Source organism: Barbus barbus (assembly GCF_936440315.1).
Source record: "Barbus barbus genome assembly, chromosome: 40".
NCBI lineage: Eukaryota > Metazoa > Chordata > Actinopteri > Cypriniformes > Cyprinidae > Barbus > Barbus barbus.
This window is the reverse complement of record NC_136718.1, coordinates 8,393,102-8,413,908: the sequence shown is the minus strand read 5'-3', so window position 1 is coordinate 8,413,908 and position 20,807 is coordinate 8,393,102. Positions and strand designations below refer to the sequence as shown.

At 38.7% G+C, this 20,807-nt stretch overlaps 1 protein-coding gene across 1 annotated transcript in view; it reads right to left on the bottom strand.

Annotated features, from left to right (window-relative positions):
• The window catches only part of LOC306860067 (band 4.1-like protein 1), a 91,074-nt gene that overhangs the window by 38,686 nt on the left and 31,581 nt on the right, over nt 1-20,807 (bottom strand). The window contains exons 4-10 of the mRNA XM_079401594.1: nt 15,757-15,861; nt 4,910-4,952; nt 4,747-4,822; nt 3,293-3,511; nt 2,623-2,710; nt 1,155-1,307; nt 28-125 (exon numbers count right to left, since the gene is read on the bottom strand). Coding sequence (XP_079257720.1) covers nt 28-125; nt 1,155-1,307; nt 2,623-2,710; nt 3,293-3,511; nt 4,747-4,822; nt 4,910-4,952; nt 15,757-15,861 — 782 coding nt within the window. The remainder of the gene's footprint in view (nt 1-27; nt 126-1,154; nt 1,308-2,622; nt 2,711-3,292; nt 3,512-4,746; nt 4,823-4,909; nt 4,953-15,756; nt 15,862-20,807) is intronic.

Genomic DNA, 20,807 nt, shown 5'->3' with positions numbered 1-20,807 from the left:
GGCAGGAGTAGGACAGTGAGCGCCTACCTGAAAAATGTGTGATGTTCAATGCAGACCTTCCACAAGCGCTTAGAGGCACGGTGGTTGGGCAGCTTGAAGCCAATGGTGCTCTCAAACTGCTCGTACTGGGGGTGCAGGGGAGTGTGGGCATGTGATGGGGAGGAAGTGGGGGGTGTGAAGGGAAAGCAGAGTAGTAACGTGTTACTTGACAGGAGATTTGACGAGGTGAAAAATCTGTGTGCTGCTACAGCTCAAATCAACCGACAGGGCACAATTCTGCATGCCTTTATTTATCCGAACAGAACGTTACCAGAATTTCTAAAGAATGCTGCAGAGAAACTGCATAAGAATGAGAGTAAATATTCATATCTAAAAGCTCAAAGTCCACAGAATGGAGCCTGTTGTGTTGATAAGATGCAGAACAGTGAAGCATCTTGAATAAAGGCATTGATATATTGTTTAACATTCATATCTGACCCTCGCACATTACGGGTCAAAGAAACGCAATGCTTTTGTGCTAGACAAAGACGAGAATCCCATTGTGAGAGGAAAATAAAAGAAATAACACCATAAATTCAGACTGCAGAATCCCTAACACTTAATAAAGACCTCTGCAATTTTGCTTGCTTTCTTCCCTCTCTCCGGATTGAATTCTCTCCTCACCCAATCTCTACTCATTTTCTGCTTCTCTCTTTCTCTGTGCCCGCTAGGCAAAAATTTTTCACAGCTCAGCCTAATGTTTTAAAACCCTCATCCTTTCAGCACTCAGAAAGCTAACAACCACTAAAGAGCAGAACCTCAAACAATATAACTAGTGTTGGAGACATAATTAAAGGCATTTTTTAAGTGGCGTAGTTAGAAATGCGCTTAAAAATATTTAGTTTCTTTGTGCAAAAAGGTGGAAGAACACTTACATCAGTCTTCAGAGCACTGAGTCATTTGAAAACCTGAATAGTGATTTCAAATACTCGTCTCATAAAATCATCTCATTCTTTTCTAATAAAACCACATCATGTAGATTATCCGCCCATTTTCTCGCCCACAGCATTAGTCTTAGTATACGACATACTTATCTAGCTAATGCTTCAACATGCATCTACGAGCGAAATCTAACAAGAAAAACCGAGAAAATCTCAAAAGACCTTTTTCTCTACCTCTCCAGGTCGGATTTTGATGTAGAAGTTGCTTCTCTTGTAAGATATTTTGAGGATCTTGGGCCAGGCGAATCGGTTGATACGCAGCCGGTCTCTATAGATCAACAGGCCACTGGCACACACCCCCAGCATGATGTCAATGCCTTCAGAGTCCTTTAAAACACACACACACACACACACACATTCAGATGCACAGGTTTTCAGTCACATTTCAGTTTTAGACTTTCAAACCAGGGGTGATTCCAGGGTTTCTTCCTAAGGGGTCTGAGCCTGTAAAATTGCACAATTGGATCACAAGTCTGTTCTAATGGGGTTGTGCACTGCAGGGAAAACATTGTTAAATCCAAAAAATAAAATACAAGTATCCGTATAACCATGCCAAGTTGAGGTGGCAAAGTAAATAATCTACTTGCAAAAGACTTTTCTGACATAAGTGTCTTCCCATTTGCAAAGGGTGTGTGTCCAATCAAAATGTAGTTACTTGGTAATAAAAATGCTATTTCTGGCCTGGTGTGTGTTTCAAATGTTAGACTGAGAAATCACTTTTTTTCGCATTGTTTTTGTTTATACATGTACGAGTCCATTGTCCTAACATCAGGGTTTCTGCAGGTTTTATGAAGGTAAATTTAAGACATTTAAGTGACAAGAAAAGGAACTACAGTGCATCAGTATATTTTCTGTGTCAATATGTTGTATTAGCAAAACTTCAACGTTTGAAAATATTACTTCCAACCAATCTCTATTACTTTTTAATTAATTTAAAAAAATTACAAACACTGAATTATGGAAAAATTTTTCAAAACCCACTGGCAGATACTGTATTTGTTCTTGCTTAAACCATAAACTCACTTAATTTTGTTCAATTTATCAATACATTAATGTATCCAGATTTAAGAATCTTTATAGGAAAATAAAAACACTAAGATAGATATTCATTTTTTTGCAATGTATGCAAAATTAACTTCCATTAAGCTGCAAACAATCAGTGAAAGGTTCGCTTTCGTGCGATTCTTTCCACAGCAATACGGACAGGTGAATTGTCACTGTAGTAATATATCTGTATTATGTAACATACATTGCCTTAATCAAAAATGGTCATTAACTGAGTCAATGGGAAAGTCACAAGCCTCCCGGTTTTCATCCAAAATATCTTAAATTGTGTTCCGGAGACGAACAAAGCTTTTACGGGTTTGGAACAACATGGGGTTAAGTGATTATTGACAAAATTTTCATTTTGGGGTGGAGTAACCCTTTAAATTGTGGAGGAATGAATTAAGCCTTTTTAAGGCATGTAGAAACCTAGCATTATTTTAGGGGGGCTGAGATGTAAGACAGTGGGCTGAAGCCATCTTAAACAAGGACTAGAATCACCTGTGCACCAGACATACAGTTCATAATATTCCATGTACAACGTAGACACTTCTATGCTAGCAGTACAGCTTAAAAAAAAAAATTAACACCATCATACCTTAGCATGATGGAGATCAACGCCATACATGGAGAGTTTCTTGGCGTTTTCCAGGAAGTTGATTTCAGCCTCTGCAGGACTCATGCCCCTGATAACAGGTCATAATTTTGAGAATAATTAAATAAACAGTTTGTGTAAAAACATATGTTGCAGAATATTTGAGCTATTTGATTGTTGTACTGCTTATTATCCATATCTGTAATTACTAGACCTATCAATTCAGCGTGTTAATTTAGTGCAATTTAATATTTTGTGTATATTTATCATTATTAAGTGTTAAAAAAAAGAGTGCATTAATCATGCCCATAATTTATCATAAATAAATTATGCATTAAGGAATTTTTCTTCCTGTTAGAGAAATTTAAATTTGGTATTTTGAGCCCAGATTTGGACAGACTGACTAACTCGACTGAAAAACTGCCTGAACTGGGTCAGGATATAAAAAAAATACATTAACTAAAGATTCTAACGTCTATTCAAAGCTTTTATCTTCTGTCATAATAATGTAATGAATTTAGGTTATCTTAATTTGGGGGACTTGCTAAGCAAACTCTGATAAATTAGGATTAATTTAATTAATCAGCATATCATGTAATTAATATGACTAAAAGTCTTCATTAATTGACAGCTCTGGGTATCACTGCTCCCTATGCGGGTCAGCTGGTCTCACCTGTAGGTACGGTGCAGCTCCATCACCCTCTCCTCCAGCTCACGGGTCTGATTGGGGGCGAAGCGAAACTCACTGATGTAGTCTGGTCCGTGTTCCTCTGGGTCATAGTCTCCCAGCTCAGCCTGAACGGCGTACGAGCCCAGCAGAGCATGAGTGACGAACGAGCAGGGCAAACACCCTGACAGTATGTCCTCCCTCAGCTGCAGACACAGGTAATACCTGCCCAGCCAAAGTTAGTAAATCAATTTAAATTACATTGGTAATTACATTATTGTGTATATATATATATATATATATATATATATATATATATATATATCATCTGTTATCATATAAATGATAAATTAAACCAAAACAGAATAAAATTTAGATTAATCGCCACATGACCGGGGCTTTTGGAGCTTGTTCTCATGCAACATGACCATGTTATACTAACGGGACAACCGATCTGAAGCAACATTTGGTTAAAGTGAAAAGTGGGATTGTACTTGGATTGCACGGTTCAGATTTTAGATCACCAGACCATGTATAGAACACAGGGCATATATCTAAGAAGAAATATAAATATAAAGAAAGAAATAATGAATTATGACATGCATGACGTGGCTGTGCATGTAGCAAGGGTTAAGTAGCACTTTTTTAAACTTCCACTAAGGACAACTTATAAAGTTCTCTACAATATAATTTATTATAATAATTTTTAGCTTTCATACATGTTTTATATATAATTCTACATTAACATTATTTTTATTATCAATGTTAATTATAATTATTCAATTGTTATAAAAGATAATCTATCCATTCTCACAATGGCTTGTCCTATGTAGGACCACAGGATGAACTGAATTGCATTGAAATGTTTGGTCCAAAATTACTCATGGTCATTCACCCAAAAACCATCTACTCATCCTCATGTTGTTCCAAACCTAAATTTTCTTTTTCTGTTTCCAAAGTATATTTTTCTGCTGAACACAAAATAAGATATTTTGAAGAATGTTGGTAATCAAACAGTTGACGGTAGTAATTGACTTCAATATTGTTTTTTTCCATACTATGAAACTCAAATGCATTGATTACCAATATTCTTCAAAATATCTTCCTTTGTGTTTAACAGCTGAAAGAATAATTCACACAGGTTTGAAACAAGTCGAGGGTGATGATGACAGAACTGTCATTTTGGGGGGAACGATCTCTTTAATATGCAGATGACAGCTATAAGTTCTGGTTCCATTTCCTCAAATAGTGTCACTATCAAAACATCATGACCAGCCGGCATGGCAACACTGGCTCAACCAATAGCATTCATTCATTTGGTTTGCTGACCAATGCCAGACCTTAAGAGTGTTTGACAAACTTATTTATAGACAGTCTTTATTTTTGCACTTTTGTCTGGTGATGGTAGTGGCACAGAAATTACACATTTCAACTTTAACACGTTTGAACAACGCACTCACCGTGTGATGTCTTCAATCAGCTGAGACGGATCGGGAGGATAGAATTTGACAGCAAAGGAGAAATGCCAGGGTCCCACTAAAAACAATCAGGCACAAACTCACTTTCATCAGATTCAAGCAACCAAGGTTACAAAGCTAAAGTATCTTATTTCCCAACACTTACCACGGATTTGTTTCTTGATTTCTTTCGAAGGATCCAGCCAATTCTAAAAGAGAGAACAAAAATTCTATCAGCCATGACACATTGATAAGCAAATGCTGCAGTTTCAGCACGTCTTCTCCAAGGCAGGAGCAATCACCTCATACATATTCTGTAAAATGGTCAGTGCATTAATATTCTGCAGCCACAGGAGCACTAAAAGAGTAGATAAATGTCATCTCCGGCACACCGCACTCCAGTAAGGTCATCCAAAGCCTCGTGACACAGGAACAAACGTTTAATGCCAGCTCACCTCAGTCCAGAGGAGATGAAAATCACTGCCTTATTCACATCTCACAGTACCAGCTTTCATAAATGACCAATGATACATGTAAAATATAGGACAGGGAGTGAAATTGTCTCAGAAATCGCTTTCCTTTGCTATACAGACAAGTCAACGCAAAGATATTTCCACTGAAAGCCTGGTTATTTTTTATCTGCCCACCCGGCCTGCAAAAGTCTTCATACTTTAACATAAATCTTTTCCATTATGTTTGAAAAATGGCCCATTTCTGTTTCTGGATCCATTACTGTTACTTTACAAGTGTTTCTAACCAACCTTGAGCTCTCCGCAGGTCTCGCTTCCCATACTTGACACATGTGGTTTTCAAACGGAAATCATTCACCTTTCAAACTGCAGTGTGATCAGATTTGTTGGCCTGGGAACAATCCCGCTGATCATAGCAGCAGGCAAAGGAGCCTCAGCTGGGAAAAAGAGCTAAGTGGAACTAGACTGGGACAGCCGTGGTGGTGCAAGCAGGGTCCTAAACTAGGACTGGGGAGATCCTCAGAGCATTCCCATCAGTCAAACCCTACCTCCAACAGTCCCAATCACTAGGACTCAGAGCCCCATTATCTCAACCCAGTTATGTGTATTTTTATGGTAGTGCATGGGAATAGATGGACAACAAAGGATGCTCTTGTTAACTAAGCAACATCCCTATTTCCTACTTACAGATGAAGAAGACATAAGATAGCTTTGGATATTTGCTTTTAAAGGTTAATCAAGTGAGCAACTGATAAATTAATCTATAGCAGTTTTACTACAAATAAACCATATAGGTTCTATAGTTAAACCAAGGGAACCACAAATTAACCACAATTTTTTATCACTAACTACTTTACTCATGATATCTGTAGTAAATCTGTAGTTATACAAGCCTGCACACAAAAAAATAGTTACTACAATGTTACTATAATAAAACATAATTTTGTTTTTGTTTTTTTGTTGTTCCATAATTTTCGTAAGGGTCGACATTTTGCTAACTTGTTTCTAACATATTTTAGCATGCTTCTAGCATATTGCTGGCAAGTTTTATTTATTTATTTATTTATTTAGTCATTTAGCAGATGCTTTTATCCAAAGCGACTTACAAATGAGAACATAAGAAGCAATCAAAACCAACAAAAGAGCAACAACGTGCAAGTGCTATTACAAGTCTTGGTTAGCCTAACGCAGTACAGATAATTATTATTATTATTATTCATTTCTTTTTTTTCTTTTTTTATAAAAACATATAGATAAAATTAAATTAGAATAGAGAGTGCTAGAGTTAGAGGGTCAAGTAAAGATGGAACAGATGAATTTTTAGCTGTTTCTTGAAGATGGGTAAAGATTCGGCTGCTCGGATTGAGTTGGGCAGGTCATTCCACCAGATGGGAACAGTTAATGAAAAAGTCTGTGAAAGTGTTTTTGTGTGTCTTTGGGATGGTACAATAATGCGTCTTTCACTTGAAGAACGCAAGCTTCTAGAGGGCATATAAGTCTGAAGTAATGAATTTAGGTGAAATTAGGTGGTGATTCTGTAGGCAAACATTGCAATAGTCAAGTCTGGACAGAACAAGAGCCTGAACAAGGAGTTGTGTTGCATGTTCCGAGAGAAAGGGCCTGATCTTCTTAATATTGTATAATGCAAATCTGCAGGACCGGGCAGTTTTAGCAATGTGGTCTGAGAAATTCAGCTAATCATCAATCACAACTCCAAGGTTTCTGGCTGTTTTTGAAGGAGTTTTGGTAGATGAGCCTAACTGGAAGGTGAGATTGTGATGAAGCGATGGGTTAGCTGAAACTACAAGCAGTTCTGTCTTAGCTAGGTTGAGTTGAAGGGGTGATGGTCCATCATCCAGCAAGAAATGTCTGTTAGACACGCTGAGATGCGAGCAGCTATCGTCGGATCGTCAGGATGGAATGAGAGGTAGAGTTGAGTGTCATCAGCATAGCAGTGATATGAAAAGCCATGTTTCTGAATGACAGAACCTAGTGATGCCATGTAGACAGAAAAGAGAATTGGTCCAAGAACTGAGCCCTGAGGCACCCCAGTAGCTAGATGTTGCGACTTGGATACCTCACCTCTCCAAGATACTTTGAAGGACCTATCAGAGAGGTAAGACTCAAACCACTGGAGTGCGGTTCCTGAGATGCCCTTTCTCAATAGGGTTGACAAGAGGATCTGATGGTTGACTGTATCAAAAGCAGCAGACAGATCCAGCAAGATAAGTAATGAAGATTTGGAAGCCGCTCTTGCAAGTCTTAGGGCTTCAACAACAGAAAGCAAGGCAGTTTTGGTCGAATGTCCACTTCTGAAGCCAGATTGCTTACTGTCCAGGAGGTTGTTCTGTGTGAGAAAGACAGAGACTTGGTTGAACACAACTCGTTCAAGTGTTTTTGCAATGAAAGGAAGAAGGGAAACCGGTCTATAGTTCCCTAAAAGAGTTGGGGTAAGAGTGGGTTTTTTAAGAAGTGGAGTTATACGAGCCTGTTTAAATGCTGAGGGAAAAATTCCAGTGTGAAGGGATGTATTAACGATGTGAGTGAGTGCAGGTACAACTGCAGGAGAAATGGCTTGAAGGAGATGAGATGAAATAGGATCAAGCGGACAGGTAGTAGGATGACTGGAAAGGATGAGTTTAGAGACCTCTGCCTCAGAGAGTGGCGAGAAGGATGTGAACGAGTGTATGTTTGCTGGTAAGATATGTTTGATAGATTGTGGTGTGGAAAATTGTGCAGTGAGGTTTGTAATTGTATTAATGAAGAATGTGGCAAAGTCGTCAGCTGTTAGAGATGATGAAGGAGGAGGAGGAGAAGGACAAAGGAGGGAGGACATTTTTTTAAAGAGCATGCAAGAGTTAGGCGAATTGTTAATTTTGTCATGATAGTATGTCCTTTTAGCAGTGGAAACATTAGCAGAGAAGTCAGAGAGGAGTGATCGATATAAATTAAGGTCAGATTTCGTGATTTGCGCCATACCCTTTCCGCAGCCCTGAGTTTAGAATGATGTTTTTAAAGAACATCAGATAGCCAAGGGGCAGAAGGGGTGGTACGGGCTGGCTTGGAATATAAGGGGCAGAAAGTATTTAAACAAGACGTCAGAGTGGAACAGAAAGTATCAGTAGCACTGTTAGCATCAAGAGAGGATAACTGTTTAGGGGGAGGAAGTGAAGATGAAACAATAGCAGATAGCCGGGAGGGTTAGGGAAAAGGAGAAATTATTGGAGAGTGCTGCAGGTGTAACATTGTCTTCTGGTTTGATCCAGGTCTCTGTCAGGGCCATGAGGTTTAACCTTGAATGACTAGTAATGGAAGTAATGAAATCAGCTTTGTTGACAGCAGACTGACAATTCCAGAGACCAATAGAAAAAGATAGTAATGTATTAGCAGACATAGGCAAAGTGCGCAGGTTGATAGAATTGCGCTGTCTACCGTGTGTGATGCATGGCTTGCGAGTGGTAGTGATAGTGCCTAGTTTTAACATGTTGATAATATGTTTCAGCACATTACTAGCATGTTTAACATGTTGTTAGCATGTATCTAGCATGTTTAAACATTTGCTAGCATGTTTTATCCTGTTGCTATCATGTTTTTTACAAATTGCTAATTGCTAATAACGTAACAGTTAATTTCTAACCTATTTTATGCTGTTAACATGTTTAACACATTGTTAATATGCTTTACCATTTTTAATGTTTCTAGCATGATTTAGCATATTGCTAGAATGTTTCTGTAATGTTTTAACATGTTGCTAGCAAGTTTGAGCATGTTTTAACATGTTGCTAACATGTTTCAGCACATTGCTAGCATGTTAACATGTTGTTAACATGAATCTACCACGTTTTAACATTTTCCTAACGTTTTATCATGTTTATTTCATGTTTTGCTAACATGAATGTTATTAACATATTATGTTAACATGGTTTTAACACATTGCTTTACAATTTTGCTGTTTTGAAATATTTCTAGCATGATTTACATATTGCAATGTTTAAACAAGTTGCTACAATGTTTTAGCAATTTGCTAACATGTTTTAGCATGTTTTGATATTTTTCTTAATAATTTTCTTGATGTTGCCAGCATTATTTAACATATTGCCACATTTTCCAGCATGTTTCTAGCATAAGAAATACCAGGTTGCAATATCAAGCAGCATAGCAGCCTGTTTTTGTACAAGTAAAATAACTGGAAGCAAATGACACCGGAAGACTCTCAAATTCAAGTTACACATGTGTTACGACCCTATGGTTTTGCTGTGTTTTGGTCTGTTGGTTTGTGTGTGTCTGCCCAGGTTGCTGCTGATTGGTTCCTGCAGACTCATTGATGTCGTCCTCTGATTGGTCTTCTCTCCCTTTTAAACAGGATGACAGCATTTCCTTTGGAAGGGGGGGGAGGCCATTTTGTAAACTATGCTGTCGCTGGTTGACTCTGTTTGTATGCCTAGAGATATTGTTTGTGAGCGAGATTGTTTGGATATTAGTTGGTTGTATAACACTACTCCTGACCCTTGCCTGTTGTGTTATTCTGATCTTGAATTATCCCTTTGAACTTGATGTCTCTCTGTAAATATTTATTGTAAATACTGTAAATAGCTAATGATTGGGAAAGTAAGGAGTCAGACGCCATCTTTTGTTTTTGTAACGTTTGGATTTTTGTTTTGGATTAGGCAGTTAGGTTAGAGAATTGTATTTTTGTTTCTTTATTTTGGTAGGGAATTTAGGGGGTCTAATATTTAGAATGTTTTGTTAATTATTTTGGCACTGTCGGCTCCTGAAAGTGAACTCCCAAATAAAAACTCAAAAGAAGTTGACTGTTCACACTCGTTTTCTTTCCATGTTGTGCTCTACCCCTAGACGGGGCGTAACATGGAAATTGGGGGCTCGTCCTTTCTTGCTAAATTAGTAGCACGTCCATTTTGTCTGTTCCAGGGGGAGATAGTGAGTTATTTTATTCTGTTGTGGTTTCTCTTTGACTGGGATTTTTCTTTTTGTACGGGAGGAATTACGGTAATCAGTATGTCATCCAAATTTGAACTCGATAAATTCACGATCGCACCGACAGTAGAACAATTTGAGAAATGTCGTAAAGACGATTTGTTAGTGATTGCAGATTTCTATGATATAGTTGTACCTCGAAAGGCGTTGAAGAGAGAGATTAAGGAGGCACTGCGCACGGAGCTTGAAAAACACAACATTTTGCCTGGTGAGAGTGTGGTTACAGGTGTTGCAATAACTTCGCTATCTGACGATTTGGAAACTGCGGAGGCAGAATTCAACTCCAAAGATGCGGCTCGCATGGATCCTGTTAATCCTTCTCCGGTAAAAGACCCCTTACTGGCTGTCCGGTTGAAAGAACTGGAAGTGGAACTAAGCCGAAACCAATACCAGAGTCAGCTGTTGCATGTCCGAGCGGTGGAGCTTGAGACACAGCGAGATATCCGGTTGAAAGAGCTGGAGCTCGAATTAAAGTTCGGGCAGGCTAAGCAGTTCCAGTCTCCAGTGTTACGGGGAAATACTCCTGTGCAGACGCCGGTAATCACTTCTCCTTCTCGCCCTGTAATGTCACCCGTGTCTACGGTAAGTCCTGATTTTGATATTAGTAAACAAATTTCATTAGTCCCTACGTTTAGAGAACGTGAAGTTGACACGTATTTCACTGTGTTCGAGCGCATTGCAGCCACGTTAAAGTGGCCGAGAAATATTTGGCCTTTATTGTTGCAGTGTAAACTTGTCGGGAAAGCACAAGAAGTATGTTCGGCATTGACACTTGAACAAAGCATGAGTTATGATTCAGTTAAAGCGGCTGTATTAAGAGCGTACGAACTTGTTCCGGAAGCGTACCGTCAAAAATTTAGGGCTCATGTGAAAAATCCCAGTCAAACGTTTGTGGAGTTTGCACGTGAGAAGGCTACATTGTTTGAGAAATGGTGTGTAGCGAGCAAAGTTACCACTTTTGAGCAGTTAAAAGAGCTAATTTTGATGGAAGAGTTCAAAAACTGCATTTCAGAAAAGGTGGTAGTTTATCTCAACGAACAAAAAGTTTCATCCTTAACTGAAGCTGCTGTTTTTGCAGATGAATTTGTGCTCACGCACAAGGTTGCTTTTCAGTCCTCACGTTTATCACATCGCACTGCTGTGAATCGCAACTATAGTTCTAAGAGTGCAGATGCTGTACCCCCAGATAATCACACAGCTGATCTATCACTGATGTCACGGGAATGTTTTTATTGTCATGAAAGAGGTCATTTGATTGCTACTTGTCCTGTATTACAGAGGAAAAGTCAGAGGAAGACTCAGAATGTATCAAAGTCTGTAGCTTTTGTACGTACTTATTCTCTTGATTCATTACCTTCCATTGATCCTACTTTTGAACCGTTTGTTTGTGAAGGTGTAGTATCATTGTCTGAATCAGATTCAATTTCTAAACCTGTACGTATTCTTCGGGATACGGGTGCTGCACAGACATTTATCTTGGCAGATATACTTCCATTTTCAGCACAGTCTAGTTGTAACTCAGAAGTTCTAGTTCAAGGAATAGAACTTGGTGTTGTAAGAGTTCCTTTGCATACTGTGTACTTGCGTTCAAACATAGTAACTGGTTCAGTTAAAGTGGCAGTACGTAACAAATTACCAGTGAAGGGTATATCTTTAATTCTTGGAAATGATTTGGCTGGAAGTAAAGTTGTTTGTCTTCCTGTGGTTACTGAAGTCCCTAGTGTAGCTGCGAATGATGTGTTAAGTCAAACATTTCCAAACGTATTTCTTTCATGCGTTGTTACTCGTGCCCAAGCACGTAAATTCGACAATGAGATTGATCTCTCTGATTCATTCATGAATTTGAATGTTGGTGGTACTGAAGAAACGTTTGTGGAAGCATGTAGACCCATGCAAAATTTGAAGCTGGAACCTAAGTTCGATTTCCCATTTGACAAGAGACAGCTGATTGAGGCACAAAATGCTGATGATACTTTGAAGTCCTGTTTTTATTCTGCGGTTGACAAAGCTGAGATAGCTGATCAGACCACTGCGTACTTCACTGACGGCGGAGTGCTAATGCGTAAGTGGAGGCCTGAGAACTTAAAGCAAGATTGGAGCTCGGTGTTCCAAGTAGTTGTTCCTAAGCCATATCGAGAACATGTACTGAGTATGGGGCATGACCATGAGTTGTCTGGACATTTGGGTGTTAAGAAGACCTATCATAATCTTCTTAAATATTTTTTCTGGCCTGGAATGAAGTCTGCTGTTAGCCAGTATTGTCGATCGTGCCATGAGTGTCAAGTTGCTGGAAAACCAAACCAGATTATTTCTCCAGCTCCCTTGAAACCCATTCCTGTAATGAGTGAACCATTTCAGAAACTAGTTATTGATTGTGTTGGTCCTTTGCCAAAAACTAAATCTGGTCACTCGTATCTGTTAACGCTGATGTGTTCTGCTACTAGGTTCCCTGAAGCCATTCCTCTACGTTCACTAAGAACTCCAACAATCGTGAAAGCCATAGTGAAGTTCTGTACGACATTTGGTCTTCCGAAATTCATCCAATCCGACCAAGGATCCAACTTTATGTCGAAATTGTTCCGTAAGGTTATGAAAGAGTTGAATATTAAACATTGTACCTCCAGTGCTTACCATCCGCAGTCACAAGGTGTCCTCGAAAGATTCCACCAAACTCTTAAAACTATGATCCGAACTTACTGCCTCCAACATGAGAAAGATTGGGATGAGCAGATTCCTCTTTTGTTGTTCGCTGTTCGCAACACCACTCAGGAATCCCTTGGTTTCACACCGGCTGAGTTAGTCTTCGGACATACCCTTCGTGGTCCATTAAAATTGTTGCAAGAGCAATTACTTTCTGGAGGTCTGACAGGGTTTTCTTCTAAGAGTCTTCTAGATCATGTAAGTTCATTTCGTGAGCGCTTGCATTCAGTGTGGAAGTTAGCACAACAGTCCTTGTCAGCTTCTCAGGCCCGTATGAAGGGTACATTTGATAAAAAGACTGTTCAACGCTCATTTCAAGTAGGCGACCAAATTCTTGTTTTGCTACCTTTGCCTGGCTCTGCACTACAAGCAAAGTTCACCGGGCCATATGTGATTGAAGAAAAGTTGAATGATACTGATTATGTAGTACAGACCCCTGATCGGAAAAGGAAGACTCGTGTTTGTCACATAAACATGCTCAAGTTGTATATTTCTCGTTCTAATTCTAGAAACTCTATCAGTGTTCCTGTTACTTCCGTGACTCCAGTTGTAGTAGCTTCTGTAAATGCAGCTTCTTCTGGTTATTCTCCAAGTATGGATGATCTTAGGTTAGGAAGTGCATGTCTTTCTGGTGCGCGTCTTCAAAACTCTGAAGCTTTAGTAACCCTAGGTTCTAGGCTTTCTCATCTATCTCGATCAGCTCAAAACGAAATTGTACAGTTGGTTGATAAGTATTCATCGCTTTTCTCGGATGTACCCACTGTGACTCATGTGCTAATGCATGATATTGATGTTGGTGACCATCGACCCGTTAAACAGAATGCTTATCGGGTAAACCCTGTGAAACGAGAAATCATGAAGAAAGAAACTCAGTATTTGATTGAAAATGGTTTGGCCATCCCCAGTTGTAGTCCTTGGTGTTCCCCGTGTGTGTTGGTCCCAAAAGCTGATGGAACCTCACGTTTCTGTACTGATTACCGAAAGGTTAATCAACTAACCAAGGCAGATTCCTATCCTCTTCCCAGGATGGATGATTGCATTGATCGCATTGGCAGCGCTAAGTTTGTAACAAAGCTAGATCTACTTAAGGGTTATTGGCAGGTGCCACTTACGGAACGTGCTTCGGAGATTTCAGCATTTGCCACATCAGACGCTTTCCTTCAATATAAGATCTTAGCTTTTGGGCTTAAAAATGCCCCAGCGACATTCCAACGTCTAATGAATTACGTCTTGGCTAATGTACAAAACTGTGAAGCATACTTAGACGATGTGGTCTGCTATTCGACTACTTGGAATGATCATTTGAAAACTCTAGAAGAAGTGTTTACCAGATTTCGAGATGCTAATCTAACACTTAATTTAGCAAAATGTGAGTTTTGTCATGCTACTATCACTTATTTAGGCAAAGAAGTTGGTCATGGTGCTGTTCGCCCTGTGGAAGCCAAAGTGCAGGCCATTGTTGACTTTCCTGTGCCTAAAAGCAAAAGAGATCTTAGACGATTTCTTGGGATGACCGGTTACTACCGGAGTTTCTGTAAGAATTTTTCTGTTGTTGTGAAACCCCTCACAGATCTCCTTCGCAAAGATATCAATTTCAAGTGGAATGATAACTGTCAGTGTGCATTTAATTCTTTGAAGAGTCTGTTATGCAGTTCTCCTGTTCTAGCTGCTCCTGACTTCAGTCGGCCTTTCAAGCTTGAAGTGGATGCCAGTGGAAATGGGGCGGGTGCTGTCCTATTACAAGAAGATGACCAAGGAATCGACCATCCCGTATGTTACTACTCAAAAAAATTTAATCGTCATCAAGTAAACTATAGTACTATTGAAAAGGAAGCCCTGGCTCTTCTATTGGCTCTACAGCATTTTGAAGTCTATATTGGTTCTAGTCCACAACCCATTGATGTATACACTGACCATAATCCCCTCGTTTTTCTCCAAAGAATGTGTAACAAAAACCAGAGACTCATGCGTTGGGCCCTCGTCTGTCAGAGCTTTAATTTGCAAATCCATTACAAGAAGGGTGCTGACAACGTGATAGCAGATTCTCTGTCTAGGTGTTAATTGTAAACTATGTAAAACATGTTTACTCTTATGTGTGGGGGTGTTACGACCCTATGGTTTTGCTGTGTTTTGGTCTGTTGGTTTGTGTGTGTCTGCCCAGGTTGCTGCTGATTGGTTCCTGCAGACTCATTGATGTCGTCCTCTGATTGGTCTTCTCTCCCTTTTAAACAGGATGACAGCATTTCCTTTGGAAGGGGGGGGAGGCCATTTTGTAAACTATGCTGTCGCTGGTTGACTCTGTTTGTATGCCTAGAGATATTGTTTGTGAGCGAGATTGTTTGGATATTAGTTGGTTGTATAACACTACTCCTGACCCTTGCCTGTTGTGTTATTCTGATCTTGAATTATCCCTTTGAACTTGATGTCTCTCTGTAAATATTTATTGTAAATACTGTAAATAGCTAATGATTGGGAAAGTAAGGAGTCAGACGCCATCTTTTGTTTTTGTAACGTTTGGATTTTTGTTTTGGATTAGGCAGTTAGGTTAGAGAATTGTATTTTTGTTTCTTTATTTTGGTAGGGAATTTAGGGGGTCTAATATTTAGAATGTTTTGTTAATTATTTTGGCACTGTCGGCTCCTGAAAGTGAACTCCCAAATAAAAACTCAAAAGAAGTTGACTGTTCACACTCGTTTTCTTTCCATGTTGTGCTCTACCCCTAGACGGGGCGTAACACATGGCTGGAATAAAAAAGTCTCACCAATATGTGCTCTGTTAAGTTAAAGCAATTATAGCAATTATATAAGAGAAATAGTACAATGGGATGACATAAGAATTGAACTCTGACCTTTTGGCTCTCTGTGTCACTGAAGGTCAGGCCAAAGTAGTCCTTCTCCAAGAGGTTGAGATGTTCACACACCATATCCAGTAACACCTGTCCTTTACAGAGCTTCTGTATAGATAGATGAAAGAGCACAAGAGAAAAGAGATTTAGTGATTTGTTGTTTGTCATTGCAGAAAATGCCCCCCTTCCGATTTTAATCAAAGGCAGGAGTGTCTCTAATCCCTTGAGTGGGACACAGTATCATTCCCTTGAGAATATGATGATACCTGGGTTTCCATCATGTAATGCAAAGGTGTTTTTATGATTTTAAGACACAATTCAACATCATATTATCTGGCCAGGCTATTATTAACCAGCAAGATTTTGATTAAATGCAATATTTGTAATATTCAGGAGTCCGAAAGTCCTATAATGTAGTAAATAATCCGTGTAGTTTCCATCCATTTGCTGCTTCAATGATAAAGTAAACATTAGCATGTAAATCAATTCAAGTCAAATTTCCCCCAATACACATTGTTATGAAGCAGCTTTACAAGCAGATTAGAGCTGGATGATAATATAGTTTCTATTTTTATGATGATACAAGAAATCAAGACTGAGATTTGATATAAAGTATATATTGCTTAATGTGAGTGTACTAAGCGATAATACATCTTAAATTTTTGTAACAATAGAAATAATCAAGCAATTTAGATGTATGTATAACTTCTATATCCAACTTTATATAAAGAGCTGGGTGATAATATATAAAATATTATTTTGTTTAGATTACAGTCTTTAAGATAAGAAATTGAAATAATGAAATCATCTGCCCTTTGTTACATTAAATGCCTCACTGAACACTGAAGAAATGAACACTTATGTGCTGTTTCTATGAAGCATCAATCTCATATTCTATATTCATATAATCTTCAGTCATGGCTAAGCATCTGTGTGTCTTTCTGACCACACCCTGTCATTCTGCACAATAGAGTGGCATATGCAACACGCTTGAGACACCAGCTCTGGCTTTGCCTTTCTACAGAAACACTAAGCACTCGCCGCCCAGGGAGCCCGTTTCCCGCGGCGACAGGGATACAGCGCAGCTGTTTCCATGGCAACAAAAGCGGTGAGGTTTTATGTGTGTAAGTCTCTGTGTGTGTGTGTGTGTGTGTGTGTGTGTGTGTGTCGCTTCCCTGGCCTCTTAAGCCTGAAGCAAAATGTTTTTTTAAGAGGGAGAAAGGAAGAGAGAGTGGGTGTGCTACCATAAAAAGGCTTCTTAAGCTAGTCAGGGAGGCCCTCAATTACACCAGCAGCACATTATATTTGTATGTAAAGGCAATTTCATAGTTTTTAGCCCAACATAATGCACTTCAAGGACTTAATTTTGATAGTTCCTCAGGTGCAGAAAAGTGCTTCGAGTTCTGACTAACAATAGTACTGTACTGTATTTTTAATGTCTATTTCACTTTCTTTTATGTAAAGCACTTTGAATTACCACTGTGTATGAAATGTGCTATATAAATAAACTTGCCTTGCCTTGCCTTGTTGCCATTTGTGATTTTAGGTGGTACAGTACGTTCACAGCTTGCTTGTAATGAGAAGTGCTCTGCTGTGTTTATCTAGGGGAAAGATTTTTAATATTGATGATGTGACATAAAAGAATTAATGAAATGTTCACAGAGAGATCTCTCTTTCACTCAACTTTCTTTCATCTGTGCAACAGAAAAGGAGATATTTAGCTACACTTATGCTCAAAATTATTCATACCCTTGATAAATACGAACAAAGAAGGCTGTGAAAATAAGTCTGCATTGTTTATCTATTTGATATTTCATTGAAAAGTGTAAAAAAAAAAAAAAAACTTTTAATTGAACTAAAAAAAAAAAAAAAGTGAAAGTGGAGGAAAATCACATTAGGAAATAAATATGAGGAAACACAAATGCCAAATTCCCGTAATCATTCATCACAATGAGAAAAACCAAAGAATATATTTGTGAGCAAAAGATAGTTGAACTTTACAAATTAGAAAGTGGCTGTAAGAAAAGAGCAAAAGCATTGAAAATTCCCATTTCCACCATCAGAGCAATAATTAAAAATTTACAATCAACAGATAATGTTCCAAATCTGCCTGGAAGAGGATGTGGGTCTATGTCTTAAAGAAAGGTGAGGAGGAGAGTTTGAGTGGCCAAAGACTCCAAGGATCACAGCTGGAGAACTGCAGAAATTGATTCTTGGGGTCAGAAAGCTTAAAAAAATTATTAAACAGCACTTACATCACCACATGTTGTTTGGTAGGGTTTCAAGAAAAATCTTGAAAAGAAAAACTAAAATCCAAAATCAAAAAGTATTGAATAAAAGAGTATAATTACAACCTGAATTCCGGAAATGTTGGGATGTTTTTTAAATTTGAATAAAAGGAAAACTAAAAGAGTTTCAAATCACATGAGCCAATATTTTATTCACAATAGAACATAGGTAACATAACAAATGTTTAAACTGAGAAATTTTTAAATTTTATGCACAAAATGAGCTCATTACAAATTTGATGCCTGCTACAGGTCTCAAAATAGTTGGGACGGAGGCATGTTGTTTACCATGATGTAGCATCTTCTCTTCTTTTCAAAACATTTTGAAGACATCTGGGCATCAAGGTTATGAGTTTCTGGAGTTTTGGTGTTGGAATTTGGTCCCATTCTTGCCTGATATAGGTTTCCAGCTGCTGAAGAGTTTGTGGTCGTCTTTGACGTATTTTTCGTTTAATGATGAGCCAAATGTTCTCTATAGGTGAAAGATCTGTACTGCAGACAGGCCAGTTCAGCACCCGGACTCTTCTACTATGACGCCATGCTGTTGTAATAGCTGCAGTATGTGGTTTTGCATTGTCCTGCTGAAATACACAAGGCCTTCTCTGAAATAGACGTAGTCTGGAGGGGAACATATGTTGCTCTAAAACCTTTATATACCTTTCAGCGTTCATAGTGCCTTCCAAAACATGCAAGCTGCCCATACTGTATGCACTTATGCACCCCATACCATCAGAGATGTTGGCTTTTGAACTGAACGCTGATAACACGCTGGAAGGTCTCCCTTCTCTTTAGCCTGGAGAACACAGCGTCGATGATTTGGACTCGTCTGACCATAGAACACTTTTCCACTTTGAAACAAGCCTTGGCTTCTGGACCATGTTCACATATGACTTCCTTTTTGCATGATAGAGCTTTGGCATCTGCAGATGGCAAGGCAGATTGTGTTTACCGACAGTGGTTTCTGAAAGTATTCCTGGGCCCATTTAGTAATGTCAATGACAGAATTATGCTGATGAGTGATGCAGTGTCGTCTGAGGGCCTGAAGACCACGGGCATCCAACAAAGGTCTTCGGCCTTGTCCCTTATGCACAGAGATTTCTCCAGATTCTCTGGATATTTTGATGATGTTTGCTGTGCAAGGATATTATAGTTTAGAATTTTTAAATTAGTTTTTATTTTAATATCGTTTTCAAATTTCCTATCAATTCAGTTTAGTTTTAATTAGTTTCATTAATGGTTTTGTTAGTTTTAGTTTAGTTTTTATTTTGTGAACATATTTCTATTTAGTTTTTATAAATTTTAGTTTCAGTTTTAGTTTTAGTAATTATAGTTTAACAGAGTTAATGGAACGCTTCCAGTGTAGACCAAACCAAGACATTTAATTTTAGCAAAGTTGAATGTTTTCAGTTTACAGTTAACTCGTGCAAACCTCTTAATAATGAAAATAAAATAATTCTTTACAATTCAACAAAAAACTCAAATTAATTCATATTTATGTTCATATTCATTCAGATTAAAGATGTAATCTTGTTTAATATGCAAATAGTTTACAAACAACAAGCTAATCAAGGTTTCAGAGTTAATGGACAGTATCAGGCAGTTGAGTTTTTATCAGGGTTGAAGCTAAATTCTGCAGGACAATGGCCAGTGCTGGATTTGAGGAAACATGCCCTGCGTCCATATGTGCATACTATCCACCCTATCTGCCCTAAATATTAGGCCTATTAAAATGACTAATATCACATAGAATTTAGCATGGACAGTGTGCACATTGGGACGCAGGCATGTTCTTTGCAATCGTCATTGAAACTCTGTAAACTTTATTTTTGTACATCTGTGTTTTCAATGCATTAATTTGTTGGATCTTTTGCACAGCGCCACCAGTGCACACTACTACTGTTTGTCCCGTCTCTCCCTCTATGAATGTACACAATAAGAAGAAACAATCAAAAATAAATGCGATAAGGTGATTTAAATGATGTTTGCACTTTACTTTGACGAGCCGCTCCAGCGCGCATGCGCTTCAGATGAGCAATGCAATCAATCCCAGTTCTAAAGCCCCTTTTACACAATACGGCAAGCGGTGAAAACACAGCGCGGCTATTGCTTTCTCTCATTTTGGATGCGTTTTATACAGTCAAGGTGGTGCTCGTGTCATGGACTCGAGGCAGACGTTACCATAGTAATCGCAAAGCGTGACAAAATGACAAAATGACTATTCACTAAAGTCAGCTCATCCAAAAAGTTTAATTCTGTGTCTGTTAACTCGCTCTCGTGTTGTTCTCGCATGTCAAGCATGCTTTTAAACGTCCGTGCGCTGTAAGGTGTGCATTATTATTATTTCCTATGTCTTATTTTATAGTTATTTCCCATTTCAAGGAGTTTTGTTAGTTTTTTTGTTATAGTTATTTCCCATTTCAAGGAGTTTTGCTTCCGGCTTCGCTACTGTTCGGATGCTCTTGCGTACTGCTCTGCGCTTCGCTCCCTGCTTACGTACTTTTCTCAGATTTCTCTAAGATTTTAACTTCAGCAGACCAGCACAGTGCTCAAACAACACATTTTTGGCAGAAACACTAAAACTAAAAAGTTTTCGGGACATGAACTGATCAACAGACTAATCGATGGCACAAACAGGGCGCGAGACCCAAAGGCTCTCGAGACATCAGATTATCACGAGTATCTCATATTGCTGCGGTAGCATCCTCTACCCCAGATACGGCTATGACAAGGCTTGCAAACACTGGTATTCTACCACCCCCTATACAT